At 47.6% G+C, this 22,197-nt stretch overlaps 9 protein-coding genes across 9 annotated transcripts; 5 read left to right on the plus strand and 4 right to left on the minus strand.

Moving 5' to 3' along the window:
* Positions 1-2,004: 2,004 nt before the first annotated feature.
* On the minus strand, positions 2,005-2,834 carry N7458_004817 (uncharacterized protein; the record flags this gene model as incomplete). The annotated part of the gene is made up of 2 exons (XM_056908199.1): positions 2,005-2,726; positions 2,774-2,834. 2 exons carry the CDS (start codon positions 2,832-2,834, stop codon positions 2,005-2,007), a joined length of 783 nt encoding a protein of 260 aa, XP_056766817.1.
* A 1,353-nt stretch (positions 2,835-4,187) lies between these two features.
* Positions 4,188-5,173, minus strand: N7458_004818 (alpha/beta fold hydrolase; the record flags this gene model as incomplete). The annotated part of the gene is made up of 2 exons (XM_056908200.1): positions 4,188-4,719; positions 4,983-5,173. 2 exons carry the CDS (start codon positions 5,171-5,173, stop codon positions 4,188-4,190), a joined length of 723 nt encoding a protein of 240 aa, XP_056766818.1.
* Positions 5,174-7,973: 2,800 nt separating this feature from the next.
* Positions 7,974-8,388, plus strand: N7458_004819 (uncharacterized protein; the record flags this gene model as incomplete). Its single annotated transcript, XM_056908201.1, has 2 exons — positions 7,974-8,062; positions 8,109-8,388. The coding sequence occupies 2 exons, from the start codon at positions 7,974-7,976 to the stop codon at positions 8,386-8,388; spliced, it is 369 nt and encodes a 122-aa protein (XP_056766819.1).
* Positions 8,389-9,886: 1,498 nt separating this feature from the next.
* N7458_004820 (Zn(II)2Cys6 transcription factor domain-containing protein) lies at positions 9,887-10,589 on the plus strand (the record flags this gene model as incomplete). The annotated part of the gene is made up of 2 exons (XM_056908202.1): positions 9,887-10,320; positions 10,373-10,589. 2 exons carry the CDS (start codon positions 9,887-9,889, stop codon positions 10,587-10,589), a joined length of 651 nt encoding a protein of 216 aa, XP_056766820.1.
* A 32-nt stretch (positions 10,590-10,621) lies between these two features.
* N7458_004821 (fungal specific transcription factor domain-containing protein) lies at positions 10,622-12,411 on the plus strand (the record flags this gene model as incomplete). Its single annotated transcript, XM_056908203.1, has 2 exons — positions 10,622-11,256; positions 11,337-12,411. 2 exons carry the CDS (start codon positions 10,622-10,624, stop codon positions 12,409-12,411), a joined length of 1,710 nt encoding a protein of 569 aa, XP_056766821.1.
* Positions 12,412-14,508: 2,097 nt separating this feature from the next.
* N7458_004822 (uncharacterized protein) lies at positions 14,509-14,851 on the minus strand (the record flags this gene model as incomplete). Its single annotated transcript, XM_056908204.1, has 2 exons — positions 14,509-14,565; positions 14,624-14,851. The coding sequence occupies 2 exons, from the start codon at positions 14,849-14,851 to the stop codon at positions 14,509-14,511; spliced, it is 285 nt and encodes a 94-aa protein (XP_056766822.1).
* Positions 14,852-17,270: 2,419 nt separating this feature from the next.
* Positions 17,271-18,545, minus strand: N7458_004823 (fungal specific transcription factor domain-containing protein; the record flags this gene model as incomplete). The annotated part of the gene is made up of 3 exons (XM_056908205.1): positions 17,271-17,852; positions 17,921-18,395; positions 18,472-18,545. The coding sequence occupies 3 exons, from the start codon at positions 18,543-18,545 to the stop codon at positions 17,271-17,273; spliced, it is 1,131 nt and encodes a 376-aa protein (XP_056766823.1).
* A 913-nt stretch (positions 18,546-19,458) lies between these two features.
* On the plus strand, positions 19,459-21,144 carry N7458_004824 (MDR family MFS transporter; the record flags this gene model as incomplete). The annotated part of the gene is made up of 2 exons (XM_056908206.1): positions 19,459-19,629; positions 19,696-21,144. The coding sequence occupies 2 exons, from the start codon at positions 19,459-19,461 to the stop codon at positions 21,142-21,144; spliced, it is 1,620 nt and encodes a 539-aa protein (XP_056766824.1).
* Positions 21,145-21,776: 632 nt separating this feature from the next.
* On the plus strand, positions 21,777-22,064 carry N7458_004825 (uncharacterized protein; the record flags this gene model as incomplete). The annotated part of the gene is made up of 1 exon (XM_056908207.1): positions 21,777-22,064. One exon carries the CDS (start codon positions 21,777-21,779, stop codon positions 22,062-22,064), a length of 288 nt encoding a protein of 95 aa, XP_056766825.1.
* Between the last annotated feature and the right edge of the window lie 133 nt (positions 22,065-22,197).

Raw genomic sequence — 22,197 nt, forward strand, 5'->3', positions numbered from 1 at the left:
GTATTCAGCTGTGGTTTTAGAAGAAAAATTTTTCTTTAAATATTTTCCGTCGTATCGGTATGGATCCATGACCCGAGACAGCTGAAAGCATATCCATCCAGTTCCATCGGGTCAACAGAGAAAATCATCTGAGATACAGCCACCAAGACACTTACAGATCTATCAGCGATAACCAATGATTGGGTCATATAAACGTGCAGAATCAGAATTACGATATCAGAGTGTGACTCGCTAAAAAATGCTGATAATACTGATGATCGAGATCCGGCCTCTGACCCTCATACTCGGAACCCGAGGGTGCCAAACCCGGCCTCCGAGCTACATTCGTGTCTGTCCTTTTGGCTTCTGTCCTCTGGCTTTTCTTTTTTCTGTTTTCAAAAATTAGCGCTCTCAAAATGTTGAACAATACATTTCATGGTATGCTTAACTATCTGTATTCTTCGGTTACTCGTGTCATGTCTCCCCTGATTACAACAGCCTGCCTTCGCCAGTCTTGGGCTCAACAGACCCGGGGTCACTCTTCTTTGTAGACGATGATATTCTGAGTAAGTTGCTAGTTCTACTTTGACTGATACCCAGCTTCTCAGGACTTTTCTGCATTCTGACTGTCATGTTGCGCCGTCATTAAACCGTGGCGCTGCTTCAAAGTAGTTCCAGCTACCACTCCCACCGATGTACAGATGGCACCCGAAGCGTTGCTCGAGGTAGCCATGAAAATGTTTCACCTTGTATAAGAATACCTACCTAGCCTGGCAGTGCATGTAGATTGTCACTTTTCCCAATGTCTTGGGAGCGGGACCCGTATTGTCTCCCCCTGTCTCTCCTTCTCACCTTCTCCACTAAACATATCCAAATAGAACCAATATCTATCGTGTCTCAATATCTGTTGTGTCTCAATATCTATCGTGTCTCCATTGGTCAATTCATTTCGGGAGTTTTTTCACAGGTTTCTTTCATTGAATCAACCCCCTATGTCCGATGAAAGCGTTCCGGTGAGAACACTGAAGACAGTAGCACGGATGATCATGACAAGCCGGGTCTTCTACGAGACCCGGCCAGGAAGCATCGTCACACCACGAAAACAGCACAGCTCGTGACCAATGTGAGTCTCAACTGGTATAGTATAGCGGCCAATTGTGACCACCGACCAGAAACCCATTTCTTGAGGCAGAAAACCGACATAATACTGAAATTGACGACTTCGGCAGAATCGCAATAATTTCTAATTTCGACAAGAGAAATTACTACTGGGGCATCTAATTCCGCTCCTTAAAGCTACTTATTAAGGTTAACTTTAGAGGAAAATAGATATTTGATAACTGAATCTAGACTGGAAGTGACCCTCCCTACTTAGTGGCCCACTCTCAATAACCGAACCGAAAATTCACCAACGAGAAATAGACAGCAAGAGAAGATTAAGGGTGAGAATGATAGCTGAGAAGACGACTGAGAATTTGACTGAGAAGATGACCTGTAGTAAGAGAGGGCTAGGGGTGATATTCGTTGATATCTACGGTCGTTGAAAATCACATTGAATTGCCTAATTAGCAAGTATGATGCGTCTAGGCCTCAAGCGGCGTTAGGACGGTCAATAGGGCTGTCAAATGAAAGTCTAATCAAGAGTGGTTAGTGTAATTTATGTGCGAGGCCCTTTTATCGGCTGCCCCGAGACTTGTGGCTGCTACAGAGCGATGGCCGATTAGCCAGTCGAGGACTGAGACGGCGCATAACGTCGCTGTCTTTTGCTTGTATACAGGGTCATGTGACAATATAGCTTTCGTTCTACTCTCTTACTCTCCTTCTCCTTCTCTCCTTCCAATTGAAACAAAAATGTCAAGGTGCTTCTTCTTCAAATCTGGAGCGTATTTTCAGGCATGCCACTTTACCCATGAGTAGTTGACTCTGTGGTCGAGTCGGCTCCGGGAACGAGTTCTGAACCGATCTAAATTGCATGATCGTGCTTGAATATGAAGCCTATGCTAGCCCACCCACAGAAGGATGCACCTATTTCTCACCTTGACTCATCCCTTTGACCAATAACTCTGCGATATGCTGAGACGTCTCCTTTCCACGTGGAATATCATGACCACCACCATGATCCCACAACGGCGCCTCCCCCTCACACAAAGCACGTAACTGTACCGCAGCAGGATAATGGAAATCTTTCGAACCGCAAATATGTATAGTGGGAATTCGGATCCTCATATCAGCCGGTTTAAGTGACAGATCTAGCCCAAAAAGGCTCGTTTCGGGCCCTAGACTGCGGATTACTTGCCAAGTACCCGCGCGTGGAGTCCATTCATCGGTGGTTGTGGAGAGAAAGAGACGCCTTGTTCCCTCATCGAATCGATGAGCTTCTGAAGAAATTGGAAGACCCAAGTCTTCAAGCACGGAAAAAGGCACCCCACCGCATATGAAAACCGCCAGCTGAAAAGGTGGCCGTGTGTTGGGATGTGAGTGCTCATGGTAAAGCAGGTAACTGGCGACAAGACTACATCCTTGCGAAAAGCATAGAACGCCATCATAGGGTCCATCACTGTCTAATTTGGCCTGCAATCGGTCGAGAGCGTCTTTGATAGCAGGAACCGAACTCCCTTGCCAGAAAGTGTAGTATGGAGCCGAGTAGAAGGGTTCTACATCCAGAGCAGGGTTGGACTCGAATGGAGCATCTATAAACTCAAAAGTCGTATCTGGCGCAAGAGATTCGAGCTTGAGACGAAATGATGCTGGATTCCATCAGTACTGATGATTGAACAGTAATTGATAATCATACCAGTTTGAGACTTGAAAATGTGGGCGCTGGTCCCGCGCCCATGCAGACAAAGGAAGCGCATGGTGAATAATTCAGCATGAACAGCGTTTGGCGACTCTGAACAAAACTAAATTATTCACAGACTGCACTTGGACGGATGTTCCCTGCCGGGGGCCGGGGGGGGGGGATCAGCACTGAGCCAGAGGTATCTCGGAGCCCGATGTAGGCCTAATTTACGCTGACCGGAGTAGATAGGGAGCCTGCAGGTTATATGAGAAAATAGAGAACAAGAAACAGGAAATTTGAGTCGGAAAGAGGAGTAGATCCCCGGATCGGTTAATGCCGAGAGAAAGAGAGAATGCAAACCGAAAAATGAACTTTGCCCGTATCCCTGCCTTTCTGCCCACCCACCGCATTTGCTTGTGGATGGAAGGGTACCTTTCGAGTAGTGACTTGAAGGAGTAGTTGCATGTCCCCAAGATTACATACATAAAGCACACCATAAGCGTGGGAGGGTGTCAGCACCGAAAGGAGTTACTGGTAAGTGTTGACCCACTTTTCCTCGACGATCTCTCCTGGTACTCATAGTAAAGTGCCGCGTGTCTCTCTGCCCTTCCTGACAGCTAGCCAAGATAGTTAGAATCCCGACTACGTACGCTGAATGCTATTGTCGTGGCCTAACATCTCGATCTGACTCAAGTGAGCTTCCAATGCTCCCCTGTAACCCCTTAGTTTAGTAATACGGGAGATAATGCGCATTTATAGATCAGCTTCTGCATCATGCTTGACGGGACTATAGAAATGTACAAACCGACGATCATGCATGGTCGACTGCGGGCTTCACGATGTACTAGTTATTCTAAGGTCTACAGTCTATCTACTATAAGAGCATAAAGCTTTAGAAAAATATACCTAGGTGAGGTTATTGTGCTCCGGTTCAAGGTACTCAATAGAAAGCTGAGACTATCCTCGTGATAAAAATGAAGACGCAGATATATATCTTACGAGCTCTACATACATATCGGTTAGTGATCTCCAGATTTTCAATTTTTTTCAAAGTAAGTTTTGTTTATACCATCGGCATTCGTGTATTATTTCAGGCTCGATATAAAAATTTTTGCCACTTTTATCGTTCAGCCTGTTTTTATAGTGGTTATTATCGACCATAGAGGTCTACAAATGGTGGCAGCTGGAGTTGGAATTCAAGGTTTTTGATGCGCAGCTAGTCAACACGCACCATCAGGCCCGGAGGACGCACCACGAACCAATCATGGCACAAAGAAATGGAATCAGCCCCTGAGTCGTTTTAACAATAATAGGGAGTAGGAGGCGCTATAAATGGCTTAGTCCCATAAAATATCGACACAAGAAGTGGACAGCAACTATAGCATTTCTTGGGCCGCGAGAGCAGCAAACAAATCCTACAGGTAGTTGATTAGGCCAATCTAGCTATCAATCGCGTAACATCCTCGGGCTTATCTTCCATGGGGTAGTGGCCTGCATCTTGGAGCCAGATACCATCTGGCGCCCAGTCCGCCATGTTATTCTTGCCAATGACATGCACAAGGGTCTCCTTGTAATTTTCGACCAACGGATCACGTTCTCCAAATAGAACAACAATTTTGAGTCTGCTCTGTGAGGCCTCATGTGAATTGCTTGGCTGTTGTCGTTGCCAGTAACTTCTCGCATTGTCACCCCTCTCTGATAGAAGCGCTAACGCGTTCAGCTCGATGAAGTTCTTTGGACCACAAATAGCTTCAAGTATCTTCCAAGGCGATGTCTCACGAAGATCTTTCAGAAGAAATTGCGGCATTCCAGTGCCCATATATGCAAAATCTTCGACACTAGGTCTAGCGTTAGCGGCTAGGTGCCGGTAAGGTGCTTCATATCCTTCAACGTCTCCCTCCAAAATATCTGGAGAGATAAATCGCGTGATAGTGGATTCAGACACATAACCATGTAAGACTCTAGTCAAGAGAAACCAGACTGCATATAAAAGACGACAGTTCCGACTTATCTCGTGAGGTCGATGCGGCAAGAATGAATTAATGAGAAAGAGGCCACTGCATGATGATGAAGGGAGAAGGGGAATAGAGCATAGAGCTACACTCCTAAAATGTTGTTATTATTTGTACATAAGAAAACCGGCAGTAAGGGACGAAAATGGTCAGGAGTACCACGAGTACAGCCCTTTTGTGCAAATAGCAAATAAATGAAAATGTAAGCTTACCCGCCCCAGCTGTGTGCTACAAGGATGGCGTCTCGGAGTTGCACATGGTTGAAAAAGGCAATTAATGTCCGCATGTGCAGCTCAAATGTAACAGATTCGCGATGCTTAGGTTTGTCGCTTAGTCCATATCCAAGCCAATCCAAGGCAAAAATCTCATGGCCTTCTTCGAGAAGTTGAGTCATAATCTGCATATGGGTAAGTATTAGCACAGCTCACGGTTGAATGTAATCAATGGTCTTTGCCTAGACGGAGTATCATATGAGAAACCTTGAAGTAACAAGTCCCAACACACCTTTCTCCACATATAACTCCAGCTCCGACTTCCATGTAGGAAAAGGATGGGCCTCTTGGGTAAACATCCATTCTGGCCGGTTTCGTTGACAGTTGGCCTTAAATGAACGTATCTCACTCTTGCACCACAGGCAAGAAACTCTTCAAGCTCGTCAGGCCATCGAATATCGTTCATCCAATGCTTGTTGTAACTGTCGACTCTAACAATCTCTTCCTCTCGAAAGATATATTTTCCCTCCAACTGAAGCTGGACCTGAATCGCCCACTGTCTTCTGTAAGCTTCACTATCTTCGATGAGCTTGTTCCAAGGTAAGATAAGGCATCGAATATTTCCGAGGACAGTTGGAAGAAGTCCAAAAGAAACTTGTAAAATATAGACAGGAAGAAGTGCAATAATTGCACACAGCCGACATATAGTGAAAGATAAGAAAAATACACTTATGTTTTCGTGAATAGCCTGGACGGTGACAAAGAGCTGCACGGCAATTAAGCGCAAAAAACAGCGGGTCAGGTATACCACCGCCGAAGTTGCCGCTTGTGGCATCTCTGAGTCCAACATAAGGGCTACTGGATTTTGCTGGCCCCATGCCATGATTGAGCAAGCGATTTTGAAAGTTGCTTCCTTATGAGTATTTTTAGACTGGCGGGATTATCAATGGACTTGAACAAGATGGTGCCCCTTAGGATCAGAGTGAAGGGAAAGTAATAACTTATAACCGATCTACCAAGGAAGGGGAGTTCCCCCCTTTTCCTTCACTTTTGCCTTCTTTCGGCATTTACCATTTTATACAACATAATCCTTTCCGCTTAGTCCTTCAAAGGGAGAAGGTATGTGACATGCCAACGCCACTTGGAAATGGCTGTGAAATGTTCAAATGCAAAGCCCTCCTTCAGCTGATGACGTAAAAAAACAAAATCTCGGCGGTCAAGATCCACATTCGCTTTAATCAATTCAGTTTGCGTGCGGCAAAGGAAGCTTCAAAACAAAAATTTCTCATTCCAATCTGGTGAAGACGAGGGTTATACGGGTCTCGTCAAGCTTATCGCGAACATCACTTCCTGCATCTTATCTCACAAATCAAATTTGTTCGTGACTCATAATATTTTTAGAGCCTATTTCGTCATCAAATCCTCATATGGCATACTAACCTTGCAACGTAATCTCTAAATACAAATCGAGTGAAAGAGGTAATGTTGCTCGGAAAGGCCGTGCAGAAAGATACTTCCATTGTTCTGGGATTCGTGAGGTAACAATTTCGCGAAATATTGTATTTGGTGATAAATGAATTTGAAGTGAGCCTCTAGTTTTGGATAACGTGTCACCAATAACGTGTCACCGATAACGTGTCACCAAATTCAAGGGCCCACCGAGGAATGTGCCAAATTCACGGGCCCGTCACGGAATGTGTCGGTTCTAGTAAACAGCTTGATGACTGGCGGCTAACTTTCCCATTCCTTATGAACATTTCAAGAAGCGCAAACCAAAGCACTCAGAGTTTCCCATTCCTGAGTTAATTTGGCCTTTTTTTAGCTTCGGAGGGTTTTTTGGACCCTCATGTAAATGCCGAAGTTTTTCTACTTGCAAGGTAAGAAAGTCATGTATGTACGTCTCACAACAAAGGGTCGAAAAGTCACAAGACGATCTACATAAAATATCCTTCAATTTGGGATGAGAAAGCCATCTCGAATTTATAAATAGCTAACATTGTGCCGCATCACAATTTATCTATTCTCGATTGTGGAAGCCCATAATGATTGAAACTCTGACGACCTCGCGATGAAACCTGATGCATTGCAAAATGTCGACTACCTGTCTTTTGAATGGAAGCCGGAAGATATATGTGCCACCAGATACAATATTAGCCAATACAATATTAACCAACGAAAACCTCATTTGAAAGTTTACCGGCGACTTTCGAATGCTCTTTGGAGAGCATGGACCAAGCTAGAGAGAAATCTGGAATGCTCTACTCCCCGATTTATTGGATGGTGATTAGTTATGCTTCAATCGTTGTACCACGGAAGAAGGTTTAACTTATTCTATGATGCAGGGATAAGGACACCGATACGACTTGGCTTTTTGATCGTGGAAAAAGTTTACTGGGCCCGAAAATGTCATTATCTGTCCCAAAACGGCCGTAACAGATCATGAAAGGCTTCTACTATCATAAAAGCACCCTGTTCCTAGCTATAACAAATCCAGCTTTTCTGCAAATCGAAGTATACCTCTTCGTTCACGACCCACACCTATACTCAACCCGCCAAAGCATCGGGTACATCTTAGCTCTCATAGATTTAACTGAATTTTGATTAATATAAGAAATCAGGTCGAAACCCCTGGGGTTTTGTCGCCCAGACGAAGAATACGTCGAGTTCATTTCAATCTTTTTTGTGTTCCGCAGGATACATATTGGTATATTTCCTTGTGGCAAAAACTTCAGAGCCAATACACCATCGTGCCTAAGGATCGGGTGGATCTCTTGAACCTTTTGTTCAAAGTTCACAAAGATGGACAGCGTATACTGCCCTTGCCCCCGACCGATATGAGCCTACATCGGCTGAGGGTGGCGACGTCATCAATGAAAACGACGGACTGTCGTAAACGGGGACGGCAGCAAGCACGCGTGGAGGCGATTCACGGACGAGAATAAGCTGAACAAAAGGAGACGGATGATCTGCTGGGACACAAAGACACTGACGATGGAGGAACAAACCGAAAACAAACCGAGGGCGAGGTCTACCTTCCCCAAGCGTTGGTTCTTCGATCGACCAAGGATGGGTATTCTCATGTGAGTTCGATCAACATTGCCTCCATGGTATAATTCACTCTGATAGCTCAACCCTGGCGCCGGTCAACACGATACAGTCGACGCTGGTCCCTGTGCCGTCGGCTTCAGATGACCGCGATCTCGAAGCGGCCAAAGTAGTGGATGACGAGGATACAATCCGCCCCTACGAATACAACAACGACGAAGCTGTCCACCGCCGGCTGCCGTCGCTCAACACGAACCTCGCCCTCGTCGACTTCATGTGCCTGTGGGTCGGCTGGCTGTTCCATACCGTGCTCCTATACTGGACCTTCTCGACGTCGTGCAGCCGCTCGTCAACGGCCTAATCCTTGCCGTCGACGTTAGCATGGCCGCGGGTAGGAGTTTATGACGGGCTGGGAGATGCCCATCCACTATCTGAGTTTGCCTTCTACGTATGGCTGCCTGTTCCTCACCATCGTCCTGACCATTGGTACGGGCTTCCTCTGATGCTGATAGTTGTCGGCATTGGCAAACTCGTCGTGCCCCAGCTTCCGGAATTTGGATGATGTCCATATCCAACCTCCTTGATATGGCAACCACGTTATGTGCCCGAACGGGCGACACCATCGGGATTCACGCCGCCGGCAAGGGAGAAAGAAGGACCGGTGCATTCCATTACTGTTGCTGATTTCTGTATTTTTCGGAGTAAGTCAGTATTGATTTTCGTCTGACACAGGTGACTGTCTCTTTTACAATCCACAACCACTATCGATCCTGCTTTTGGTTAGCACAATAAAGCGCTGTTCACTAATTGTATTAAGGCACGGGTGGGGTCGGTCTCGCTGAAGATTGGATTATCGTGCCAGTGGTAGATCTCAAATCCGTGAAGTCCAAGCTCCTAAGTTTGGGGGTTTACCATTGCATTTATGGGATAAGTGGACAAATTTGTGTCGTTGTGCCAGGAGTGAAATAAGAATATGGGTGCCAGGGCAATGTGACGGGCGGAAATCGATGTCAGGACCTTTTCAAATGGGCTGGGATTGTTTCAAACTATTAATTTGCTAAAGTTAAGTGTCCAAGAGAGCGGGTTAGTGGGCCATTAGAGGATAGTGTGGACCTAGTGACTCCGCTACACGAGTCAGGTAGTGCCACCATGAACAAAGTGGACCGCAAGATGGACGGACACATCATAACCTTATGGATAAGACGAGGATCCAAATACCAATCAGAAGACAGTGGAATGTCATCTGTGTTGTCACGTAAAGGTCCAACTAGGGGCCGTCCAGACTTTTGCAGAGCACCCTAGAGAGTATGCTAAGCTGGCCTTAACCCATGGCGACTTGACGATCAATTCAAGGGGTCTATGCCCTAACAGCAAAGGCTTATCAGAGAGAAATTGGCTCAAGTACTGTGCTTTATTGAAATCTACCTATACTATGTACTTTTGATGTGGACGAACCAAGATCGCCAGGGGTCAATGCGACGATTGAGACAGGGATGTTGCCCATAGCCTGGTGCAGACACAGACAGCTCTTAATGTGCTCAGACTATACCTTGCTTTAGCCCCTAGTACGCTAGCTCGTGTGGGCACGAACCACCATCAAGAAACCGTTGTTGCCTTTTGGGAGATGCGCTGATTGACGTCCCTCCATCTCAGCCACCGGCAACGGGAGACTCAAAGGCGGCATGTGGCAGGGCGATTTTGTTTTGCCCTGCCAAGTCCCAGGTTATGTGGTATGCGAGAACAGAGTTCAGTTCAGCGGCAAGGTTGGGCTACTATATCAGCATAAGCGTCCGCACCCCAGGGTGAATTCCCCCGGTGTATATTAGCAGTCCTTTGCATAACTAATTCGCCGGGATACCATGTCCCAGGAGTTGCGGCAAACAAGCCACCAGATTCTCACTGGAGGTGAAAAATTTCCCCGTCGCCAGTCGTATGCCCAATATGCGTCGGATGCCTCGGGGGCTGAGTCGGCTCTTTTCCAGTACGAATGGCCACTGCCTGGATACCCGCAGTCTTTGCCGATTTGCCTCCCGGTCAACAGCGACATACTCACTGGCCGCGATGAACCTCCAGGCCATCCAGGCAATGGTAACCAGCTCATAAATGCTAAAATTCCCATTTCACGAATTGCACGCCACAGTAATTGTACCATTAGTGGCCGAGTTAGTCGAGCATGCGATAATTGCCGCGAGAAAAAGACCAAATGCAGTGGTAATCGGCCCTCATGCCATCGTTGTCATGATGCTAGGGTGCAGTGTTCCTACGGGGACCGGAAACGGGAAAAGATTTTAACGTGTGTGTTTCAAGAATCCAGTTCTAATTTGGCCTCTAAGAAAGAATTCTAGGCAGCTGGAAGAACTCAGCACGCAGGTTCATATCTACGAAAATTTGCTGCAATATTTGTACCCCAGACTTGACGCATCGTCGTCCCAACATGTCAATCAGACACTTGGTGATCAATTAGTCAGGGTGAGCCTCCACGGCCTTTTTAATTTCCTCTCTAGTGCTACTCATCTCCTTCCTAATGGACTTATCGTCGTCCCCAAAGAAAAAAATGTCTAACACCGGACCATGGTTGGCTACAGAACTCTTTGATGTCTCGTCCCAAGGCTGAGGCTACGGGCTCCCTTTTGGCGACTTTGGAACACACTGAAGAAGATTTCAACCGCGATGAGAGGACTCAGGCGGTAGGGTGCGTCGGCGGTCATTCGGATTTGGTATGGTTGCACACACTACAGCGCGGCCTTGACCATGACAGCACTGCGCCTGGCGGCGAGACGCCAGATCAGTTGTCAATCTCATCCATAAGCTACTTTCAAGATGACGTCAATATCTTAGGCTTTGACTATGTCGACCTACTAGGTCGACCCCAGCAACACGTCGCTGATAAACTCGTGGATGACTTCTTCCAAGCCGTGCATCCTGTGTTCCCGGTTATTGGAAGGGGGATGTTTCTGGGTCAATATCGGTCTCTCTATATGAACCCATATGTGTGCCCAGGGAAACGATGGCTGGCTATTCTAAATCTGGTGTTTGCCATTGCTGCAAAACACTCCCTGCTTGCCGATAGCCAACCTGAAGGAGACGTTGATGCTCCTTCGTTGTTCTTTGCTCGAGCGTGGTGGCTCAGCATTGATAATGTAGCGTTGATGGAACACCCCAACCTGGAGCAGGTGCAAGTAGAAGGTCTGGCTGCTTTTTACCTTCTTTCCGCCGGTCAAGTCAACAAGTGAGTTTTCCCCTCCTGTGCTATTATCCCCAAATATAGGTGGTGAGACTTGCATCTAATCGAGGTTTATACTCTGTAAGGTCATGGCGACTGATCGGGCTTGCAATTCGATCCGCGGTAGCTATGGGTCTAAACCTTCGTAGCGAAGCAGATGAAATTGGTCAGGTCTCAAAAGAAACTCGATACCGCGTATGGTGGGCATTGTTCACGCTAGACACGATGTTGTGTGTGATGAAAGGTCGCCCGCCCAGCATAAGCGACAAGTTTTGTACCACGCCTCTACCGATTCCCTATCGAGAGGAGGACTTTGGGACCGAAAGGATCGCGCAACTAATTACCAACCGAGGCATCAGAACCGCCCTGATGGAATCCTTGTTATCATCAAAAAAGGCTATAGCTTGTCGAAGCGAAGGTTTAAAAGATCACACTGTGGCAAGCTTCGGGTTAAGAACGGGCAAGAAGGAAACTAAACCAGCCGCTCAATCCATCACCGAACCCTTAATACCAAATATCTCCTTGTACTTTCTGTACACGGTGGACTTAGCGTTTCTTACGCGAGAGGCTATACAGACTCTGTACGCTCCTGGCGTGTCGAGAAGGCCTTGGCTAGAGATGGAGACGACAATCTCCGGCCTTAGCAATACTGCTGACAGTTGGCTTTCCTGTCTTCCAGCAGAATTCCAATTCAAAAATCCGGTCCCAATCCGACCATTTGCCCCCCAGCGCACCAGCCTCGCCTTCTCCTTCTACGCCACCAAGATCCTCATCTCGCAGCCCTGCCTCCGCCATCTCGCCTACCAGCGCCCCGGAACAGGCTCTCTTGGGGCCCTCTGTGATACCATGGCAGCAATGTGCGTGAAGATTGCGAGGCAAATGCTTGAGCTCCTCCCCGACGAGGCAGACACTGCCTGGCTTTACACGATCTCCCCTTGGTGGTGTATCCCGCACTATATCATGCAGCCCACCACCATTCTCCTAGTTGAGCTATTCACCCGCACTCAACCAAGAACACCTAAGGCCGCCAGTCTCGTCAAGGAGATCCAGAAGGCCATACGGTGGCTGCGCGAAATGTCCACTAAAGATCCTTCCTCACGACGAGCCTTTCTTATCTGTACAGATATCCTATCACGGCACGGCTCGAAATTCGCCATATAAATCGACGTCAAGCTTTAGGTACGGGAGTGTTTGTGTGTAAATTCATTTACTCCAACCTCTCCCAAGTTTTCGCGAGTTTATTTACCCAACTAGAAAAACGAACTGTGCCCAGTCTAGCAGGCTGTGCCTCAAAATTCAATCTCGTCAGAAATACGCAGGGTACAACAACAATATACATCCGTGTACGTTAGAGTTTTCCGCTTCCCTTAAAACGAACTTAGAAGTTCAAGGCCTATGTTGTCCTAGTTGGTATTTCATTATTCAGCTACCCTCATAGGGCGCTGCCGCAAAACCAATAACCCCTCGGTGAATTCCAACACGCTCTCAACTGCCCTGGACCGCGAGATAGGCTTCCATTCTCACCTTTTTGTTAGCCTCCCAACAGGCTTGACACGCTATCGAATGCGTCTTAAAATTCTCTTATTGTCTCTTCGGAGTTCCTCCGAGTGCAGACACTCCACCAACTCATAGTTGACTGTTCCTCGTACTCAGCACTTGCATTGGACCCAGCAAGGAGTAAGTTGCCCCACACCCAAGACCCTGGAGTTAGCGGCGTTATCAAAGAGTATTAGCCATTCCTTAGTCTTACAATAGTCACCGGGGGCCAACACAACGTTGCTTTTACCCTAGCTTCCGACACAACTACAATCCCAATAGACTGGGAAGCCTGGCAGAATTGCGAGGCGGGTGAACTACCACCCCAATCAGTAAGGAGAGGGACTAAGTCAAGAAAGAGTGTCGACTGGGATGATCATTTAACAATTACTGAGCCAAATTTTCATTAGGTTCCCTGTGCTCGCCTTTGTTAAGTGATACCAATCAAACCCGTGCTCTATAGGCACGGAAACGTGGCTAAGAAAGTAGTTCTCAAGAACGATTATACCTAGCGGGAATGCGAATCAGGTGGACTACGTAAATCAGGGCTGATATCACACTAATGGTCTACTACATTGTTTTCGATGGTAAGGGCACCGGGGGACCGGTATGAATGTCGGGATACATCTTAAGTGATGCAAATTTTCCCGAGGCTTTTTGAATTGCATGGTTTCTCGGATCTAGTTCCTGATATTTGCAGATCATGACACAGTCCTTAAGGCTATAGGTGTTAAAATGTGGATCAATTTGCCGACATCTTGAAAAAACCAGGGCTGGATTTGCTTGCATCCCTATGCTAGTTAGTAGCGGTTTAAGTCTCCTACTGGTAGAATGCTAGTCGCCTTGCAGTTGTCTAAGAGGGTATTCTGAGTTGTGTCGCGAATAGCTTATAATTACCTTTCCTGCTAGTGCCTCCTCGGTCGTGTGTATCAGGATAGGTTAGATATATACTTAAAAGACTAGATTTTAGGTATCAGGAGCCCAGATCTTGATTTCTTTTAGATCTAGGTGGTTGCACGGTATTTGCCTGGGGAAGGATATTGAGAGTCTCTGATTAACACAAATCAGACCTCGAAATCGGGCCGACTCGCTGTCTACTGTCAGTCGGTATAGTCTCTACGCGCTATAGCTCACCTTTGTTTAGTATAAGGTGATAGACAGTTCCTGAATAAGCAGCATGCCATGTATTAGGTCTAGTGGTCGTTATTAGGGGCTTCATCGTCCACCCTTGACTTTATAATGTTCAATTCGTAGTTGTTTCTATTATCACCAAGGGGGTCCGTTAGCGGGCCTCGGGCATAGAGGATTCCTAGTTCTATATTCAGTACTTCAGTCTACAAAATATGCTTTAATACCTAGTAGACATCGTGCTCGTTCATGCCAGCCACCCTAGTAGCCTCACTACAGGATTCACATGATTATAGTTGTTGACCATAATCTAATTAGCAGAAGTACTACGTCTTTCGGATTTTGGATTTACTTACTCTTCCGACATGTCGTTATTCTGTTAAAAGGCTATATAGATTACAAGCCGTTCTACTACGGTTGGGAAACAATTCACGTATCTCCACTGGGAATGGATATGAACTCAGTGTATTGTGTACCGAGCGGGAACTAATCACGGACCGAAGGCGGACACGAAGGGCTATCTGGTGATCGTTCTTGAGGGTTTCCCTTGGACAAAACACTTTGAGGAAAAATCCCAATCCCTAAGGATTTCATCTATAGAAGATGATTGAGACTGCACTGAACGTTCAAATCCAGGTTGATGACACCAATCTAAAAATGATGGTTAGTTATATCCGTCTTTTATGGAGAGTTTCAAGATGTTTCATACCTCATTCACATCTTCTTCAGAGCAGCAGTAAACATCACCGCCGGAGCAGTTATCGCCAAGTGCACCCGTTGCAATATTCCCCAATGATACAAGTTTACCATCTCCGTTGCCTTCACAAACAACAGTCTGTTTGCTGAGGCAGATTTTGCCTTCGCTGTCACCTTTGTCACCCATGCTTCCAGCCAAGGCGGCCACGGCGAATGTCAAAAGAGTGATGGTATACTTCATGACGAATCAGAGCAAGATTTGACGAATGAAAATGTAGTATTAATAACTTCTTTTATCGATTTCAGCAACGAAAATCAAAGGGGTGGAGAATAAAAGAGAGCAAACGTACCGAAAGGACTATGATTGCGACGGTAGTTGTTAGAATCAGAAAAATCAACGAAGGTCATCTCCTTATATATTAGTTTATGAAGTGAGGAAGAATTTATCCAAGGGCGCTAAATGCAACACCTCAAATTCCACCTCTGCCAAGCATTCTTGGCTTTATAGAGCGGAGACTTCCCAGAATTATCGTTGCAACCCTAATTCCGTGATGAGGCTTCAAAGAATGTGAACTTGGCATTTGTACCGTGGTGTATAAATCAGCAACAGAAGTTTGAAATTGTTGAAGTTCAACAACCGCATGATTGAAACGTTTATAATTGAGGACGAGTAGGATAGACGGTTTTTTCACGCGGTATTTCAAGCGAGGTGAGTTCTTCCAACATATGTTTTTCTGGAGGAGGTGGACAGTCCCAAGGCCTGTCCAATGACAAAATCCCTTCTTGTATCCCTTTGGTGTTACTTGAGGCAAGTAGCTAGATAACCATAGGATTAACTTTGTACTTTTGAGTCGGTCAAGAGATCGTCAGAGGCGGAAGTCGTCATTAGATTCCAAGTCTTCGGAAAACAATAATACGCCTGGAAAGATTACTTCAGGACCGGGGTGAAATCCCTCGTAAATACCTCATGTATTTACATACATCTTTGATCCTATTCGCTCTGGCGCAGAGTAGTCCATACTGTTTTAGATTGCTTTGATAATACCTCATGTTTGGACTGGTCACATGAAAAATTCCGCACGATTTTCAGACAAAATGCCTATCAGTCACCCGGAAAATAAAATGTTTTGGGACAAATTCCAAAGGGAAAGGGGGCTTACAGCCCCAAGTCATGTCCCCTCGCCTTTGCGGCCAGCGAGTACGGAACAATAATACAGCCCACGAACCACAACATCCAACCACGGACTAAGCCATATCGTTCAAATAGGCATTTAGTTCGTGGTTGCTGGCATGGTAGTTGACTCTGGTTAGAGAAGGGAACCTACGCACGGACAACACTTCATGGGTTCACGCGCGTCGGCTAAGTCGGGAACAGATCTGCAAGGAAGTGGTGAACTGATCGCAGGGTCAGTGCCTGTGGCCGAAGCCCACTACTAAACGTAACGTAAGAACATGAATTTTGTCATATGTCCCCTTTATGCACGTGTTTGAAAAAGGCAGTAGATTCGACGTCAAACACGAAAGGAGGAGATGCATCAACCGCACCGAAGTAGAGTTACTATGAGATGCGTAAGCTTTCAGCATAAATGCTCGCCCCACTAATTGCCGTCAATTCCGGGGGTGCCTGTTCAATGAAAGCCAACGTTGTATAACATGAAGCGCCTACACACACCCGTGAGCGTGTGAATCCTAGCACTGAGGTAAGTAAACCGGAGTGGGCACTACACCAATCTACCTTACGGGACAATTGTTTGATGGAAAATAACGAGCCGCGATTGCTTGCAGTGAAACATTCAGTGTTCCTTTCCTTGCATCTTTCAGCGCCCGATTCGCTTGGCTTATTTCGGGCATAGATCTATCTAGCAACCTATCACTAAAGTAGGGGTTAACTGAAGCGGATAAAGAAAGACTTAACGACAGATAGTGCTGAAACGAAGTATAGTGGCAGCCGCCCCCTAGTTGCCTTACCTGAGCACAAGTATGCGAACAAAGTACCACTATTCCCACATATTCTGATCTTGGCTTGATATTCCTAAAATGCGCAAACTACTTGTGAGATCCACTTAGCTGATCCCCGCCTGAGGGAAACCGATAAGCGACGGCATGCACCGCCCTTTGTTATGGTGTATGTAACAGTCCATTGGTAGCCCAGCGCGTGCGCCAACACCGGGGAGATCCCCGTTGGATATAGTAGGAGATTGTCCCACGGTATACACTACTGGATAGTCCGGCCACTAAATTCGCTCCCTCATTTCCTCCGGTTACCCTATTCGCGCCATATTTCCGAACGCTATGGATCCACTTTCACCATCCGAAGGTCATGCCGTGAACACCTGCAAGCCACTTCCATTTTCGCGCGACCGAGACTCATCATGGAGAGCGAACGTCTTTGCTATCATGTCTGTCAACGCAAGCGACATGACTAGGAAGCGAGGATGTCTCGATGGATTCCTATTTTACTAAATCTAACTGTAAGAAAGGTCGATTCTTTCATATAATAGAAAAATAGGCTCATTGACAGGGAATTAGGTATTTGGTGTTATTACTCTCTTATGACCTCTGCTTTCCCGGAGCACTTGCGGTATTGTTATACTGGTTATTGCTCGATTCAGGTCCCTCAGGTTCTTATATTCCTATACTTAAGGCACCCGTTGGATGTTTCAAGGTCGATAGACTGACTTCACGGGTGATATTAATGTTTCTACTACGATATCGAACTCAGCTACGGTTCCTCGTCCCAACTGGTGGAACGGAATCGACGCATCGCAATCACACAGATAGCTCTCTTCCAACCGGCTCTCCAGCGCATTAATAGCCCGTTCCTGCTCAACAAGCCGTTCCGAAACACTACCACCCACAAGCCCATGTTCCATAGCAGTCAATTTGCGCATACAATCTCCAATCTCGAACCGGATCTCACAAAATAACATCTCCGTCGCACCTGGACGATCACGCGGGAGTTCCTGCATTAGCGGGGATAAGTCGCTGTCACTTAGATTTCGGGGCCGCTCAGTGTCCCAGAAATGGTAGGAGTGGGCATCAACGACGATGCCGCATAATTGCGCGGCGCGACTGTCCATGAAGACAATTTGCCACCAGAGACGATGACACATTTCGCACTCGAAGGCGGGGAGCGAACTGAGGCTGCGTTCCCAGTGAAGGCCCATTGTTCGGGCGATGCGACTGGCGATTCCGGTTAGGAGCCAGCGGGTTTGGACGTCGTGGAGTTGTCGTGTTGCTAGCTACAAGCAAACAATTAGTGTCAATCTCAAAGTTGCCTTGACTGGTATTCTGAATAAGTGTCACATACCAGGTAAAGAGTAAGCGCTTTCAAAACCAAAACATTCGTAGACCGCAAAACCTCAGTATTAATGAGCGCCTGCTTTGCAGCCCTTGAAAACCAAGCCATCAGGTCCGCCCTAGACGCACGCAATATCTGACGACTGCTCTCATCGTCCATAGAAGCCACTGCGCAAAGGTAAGTGCTAAACAGCAACGCCTCCGTCGGCTGGGAGATGTGATCCAAATCCGACGCAGCCTCCAGAATCAACTGCTGCGTTGACGGACTATGAAGCAGTTTCACGATGGGATTGACGTTATTCAAGAATATCTGCCATAGCTGGAAAATCGGTTGTGTATTTGGGTGCAAGGAGCGAAGGTTCTTGGGACAGGATGGTTGGAAGAGTAGTATGCCTGCGTCAGCGATCGGGGTCGCCTCGGTCTCAAGTTCGCCTGCGACGCTGCTGCAGCTATCTAGTTCGTTGGTTAGGCCTTGCCAGAGGGGACTGACGAATGAATCAGCAGACGTCTTTCTCGGAAGAAGATGGGAATGGCAACAAGGAAATCAGGATATCACCATACTTCTCTACATATCGAGCATGAGCCGTCTCCTTAATCAACTGTCCCTCCAGCATCGGCCACGACGCACTCGGCATGATCCGAACTGTAGCCTTTCTCTCACCCTCAGTCCCAGTCTCTGTCCCAAGATCCACCGAAATCCCATGAGCCTTTACAGCCCTCTCACAAAGCTCAAGTCGTCTCGCCAGTTGCTCCGTGACACTAGTCACGCCCACATCTCTGCTCTTCGGTCGGTCTCACGGTGTATGCGATTTGGAACCCATATGTCGAATGCATTCTTGTCCATTGCGCAGACATGTTGAGCAGGGTCTGTGGCCATCACAGCGGACTTTGCGTTATTGTCTGAAAACGCAGGAGTGGCCTCGCGTTACTAGGGATGGCGAGGGGAGCATTGTGTATTTAGTATGTCGATCAAAGCATAGCGGGATTGGGCATTGAGGGTGGTAATGGCGATAGAATGTCATATCGCTGTTCATGGGGTTGTGCTTGCCCGAGTTGACTGAGTTCCGTTGACAGACGAGGAAGGCGTAATGTATACAAAGGATTACCCCTGGGAAGTCGAGATCGTAATTTTGGAGACTCGACAAACTTTCAACAATTTATTTCTAGCAATGCTTTGGAAGATATCCTGAGAGTAATATTCGGTTTTTTATTGAATGTTAGTTTGAATCCTGATTAACAAAATCTTTCGAAAGACGTTTCAAAAGGAATCATGCGAGAGTATACATGATAAGTTGGAATTGCTAACCCCCAAGCGGGTCAGGTCAATGTCATGTAAATACATGTTATCTCGGCCCCGAGCGGTCGCGTCGGTCGTACTGAGTCGAAACTAAATTCCAAGCCCGTTCGGCGCCGAGAGTCTTGTTAGACGTTCCTTCATCGGTCCCAAGATACTTGTATATAAGTCTGTCCCTTCCTCAATGAATGCGCCTAAATAAAAAAAAATTGAATCGAAACTTCTTATCTTGTTTCCCAAAAGACATATGCAACATGTCGCAGTCCATACAAGAAGAGCATCACCTTCACGAGCAGCCTCGCCAATCCTTGGATACCACCGAGAAGCCCTCGGAGATCCAAGAAGACCCGAGCCGATTTCCAACAGGAGCCAAGCTGGTGGTGATTGTGATTTCGATTCTGTTTGCTATGTTCCTGGTTGCGCTGGTACGTATTCTTCCCATCAAGATCCCGTCCTTTTAATCGATAAAAACTGATTAGTCCGTTGGCTAGGACCGCACAATCATCGCCACAGCAGTCCCCCGCATCGCAAACCAATTCAATGCCCTCGAAGACATCAGTTGGTATGCCAGTGCATACCTCCTAACAAGCTGCGCAACCCAACTGGCCTGGGGCAAAGTCTACACCTTCTACTCAACCAAGACCATTTTCCTTCTTGCAATCCTCATCTTCGAAGTCGGCTCAGCTCTATGCGGCGGCGCCCCCAACTCCAAAGCCTTCATCGTCGGCCGAGCCATCGCAGGCATTGGATCGGCTGGAATCTTCTCCGGCGCGACAGTCATTATCGCTCAGATTGTCCCGCTAGCTAAGCGGCCCATCTATGTCGGGTTGATGGGATCTACATTCGGATTCTCGTCTATCGTCGGCCCATTGATGGGCGGCGCTTTCACGGACAATGTGACATGGCGCTGGTGTTTCTATATTAACCTTCCCATCGGTGGATTCACTTTGGCAATGCTATTCTTCTTCCTGCGCGTGCCTCACACGCCTCAACCCTGCGGCTGGAAGAGACAGATCCTCCGCCTTGACCCCCTGGGAAGCGTCCTCTTCTTGCCATCCGTTATCTGTTTCCTTCTTGCCTTACAATGGGGTGGAACGGCATATGCCTGGAACAGCGGGCGCATTATCGTGCTGTTTGTGCTCTCGGGTATCCTAATGATCGCCTTCATCAGTGTACAGGCCTGGCTGAAGAAAGATGCCACCGTGCCTCCGCACATTTTCAACCAACGCAGTATCATCAGCGGAGTCGTCTTCGCCCTCTGCGTTGGCGGCGGCCTCATTTCCATGCTCTACACCCTCCCACTTTGGTTCCAGGGTGTACACGGTACATCGGCTGTAAAATCCGGAATCGACACCATCCCCATGGTCCTCGCACTTGTCGTCGGCGCCATCCTCTCCGGCGGAATCATCACCGCAACAGGATACTACGTTCCATGGATGTTCGTCGCAACAATCCTAATGTCCACAGGCGCAGGCCTCATGACAACCTTCAAGCTGGACACCAACCACGCCGCCTGGATCGGATACCAGGTTCTCTTCGGTCTTGGCATCGGCACCGGAATGCAGCAGCCCTCGCTAGCAGCGCAAACTATTCTCCCTATGGAGGAAGTTGCCATTGGCGTTTCTCTTATGTTTTTCTCCCAGTCTCTCGGTGGTGCTGTCTTCATTGCGGTCGCACAGTCTCTTTTCCAGAATTACCTAGGCGCGGAACTGCCTCATATTGAGGGCATTGATCCGGTCAAGGTGTTGGCTGCTGGGGCTACGGGTCTTTCTGAAGCTGTGCCAGCTAATGAGCTTATCGATGTTCTGATTGTGTTTAATGATGGTATTCATCGGTCATTTATTGTTACTGTGGCCGTGTCTTGCTTGATGGTTTTGCCGGCTTTGACGATGGAGTGGAAGACGATTAAGAAAGATAATGTTTCTGTTCCTGCTGCTTGAAGAGATGATGTATTGTTTTGAGGAGGAGAATGCTCGGGTTTCGCTGCGATGTTATACAACATTCTCCAATAAATGTTACCACTGGCAGTTTTATAGCCTTGCGGAAGTGAAATACTGATTTCCTTTTACTGGACTCCCCCACGAGATGGTAGACTCTAAGAAGCACGAACCCCCAGTGAAAGCCATTTCCCCCTCTCCTCTCCTTTTCTCTTCTTCAACGCACCCAAGATGAACACAAGGTGAGTATCATACCCCAAGATCATTGATTGTTACCTCGAAACCATCTCAGATCTCTGCCTTGAACCTCCTGGTACTACCCTTACCCTCATCCACGCTCATCCACGCTCATCCACGCTCATCCACGCTCATTCACCGATGCTTCGTTAATACCGATATAATGGTTTAGCTCCGCTGGTGATAAACGCTCCGGCGAGGGGGAGCCCCCACGCCGCGATAAGCCGCCCCGATGCCCCCAATACGCCAACAACCACGTTGGCGAGTGCCGCGCCGCCTGCCCGACCTGCAACAAGCGCCATCTTGGCTAATGTTGGGCGATTGGCCGAGGTTGCGGAGGAAAGAGGCCCGGAAGCCGAAGGGGAGGCCAACCCCACGGCAACCGGCAAGCTTTCTCCATGCCCTCGCTTGTGGTCTCCGGTGGTAGCGCCCAGGTGAACTTATTTTTCACCTCGAACGGCTCTCCTCTTCCTCCCCCTCTTTCTCGTGGCCGGGGTCACGCTCCGCGCTCGGTGGCTGCGCCTGTCCCTGCGTCTTTGGCACTTGGAGACGCGACTGAGGAGGAATTTTGGGAGTTCCTGGAATGGCGGGCACTGCGTGCTCGGTCCAGCGCGGCAGCTGGTCAGCGGAACGCCAATCTTCCTCTCTACCTGGCCCCTGCCCCGGGTGATGGCCGGATGGCTTGATGTCTATCTCTTCATTTTCCGTTCCTCGTACAGCCGTCCTCCTGTACTTTCGGCTGCCCTGGAACCGGCCAAGATGCCTGTGGTGTGTATGATGTCGTATCTTATCATGTTTCCTTTCGGATGCGAGTGTCTA

This window comes from Penicillium daleae (genome assembly GCF_028827525.1).
Source record: "Penicillium daleae strain IBT 16125 chromosome Unknown utg000005l_segment0_segment0, whole genome shotgun sequence".
Classification (NCBI taxonomy): domain Eukaryota; kingdom Fungi; phylum Ascomycota; class Eurotiomycetes; order Eurotiales; family Aspergillaceae; genus Penicillium; species Penicillium daleae.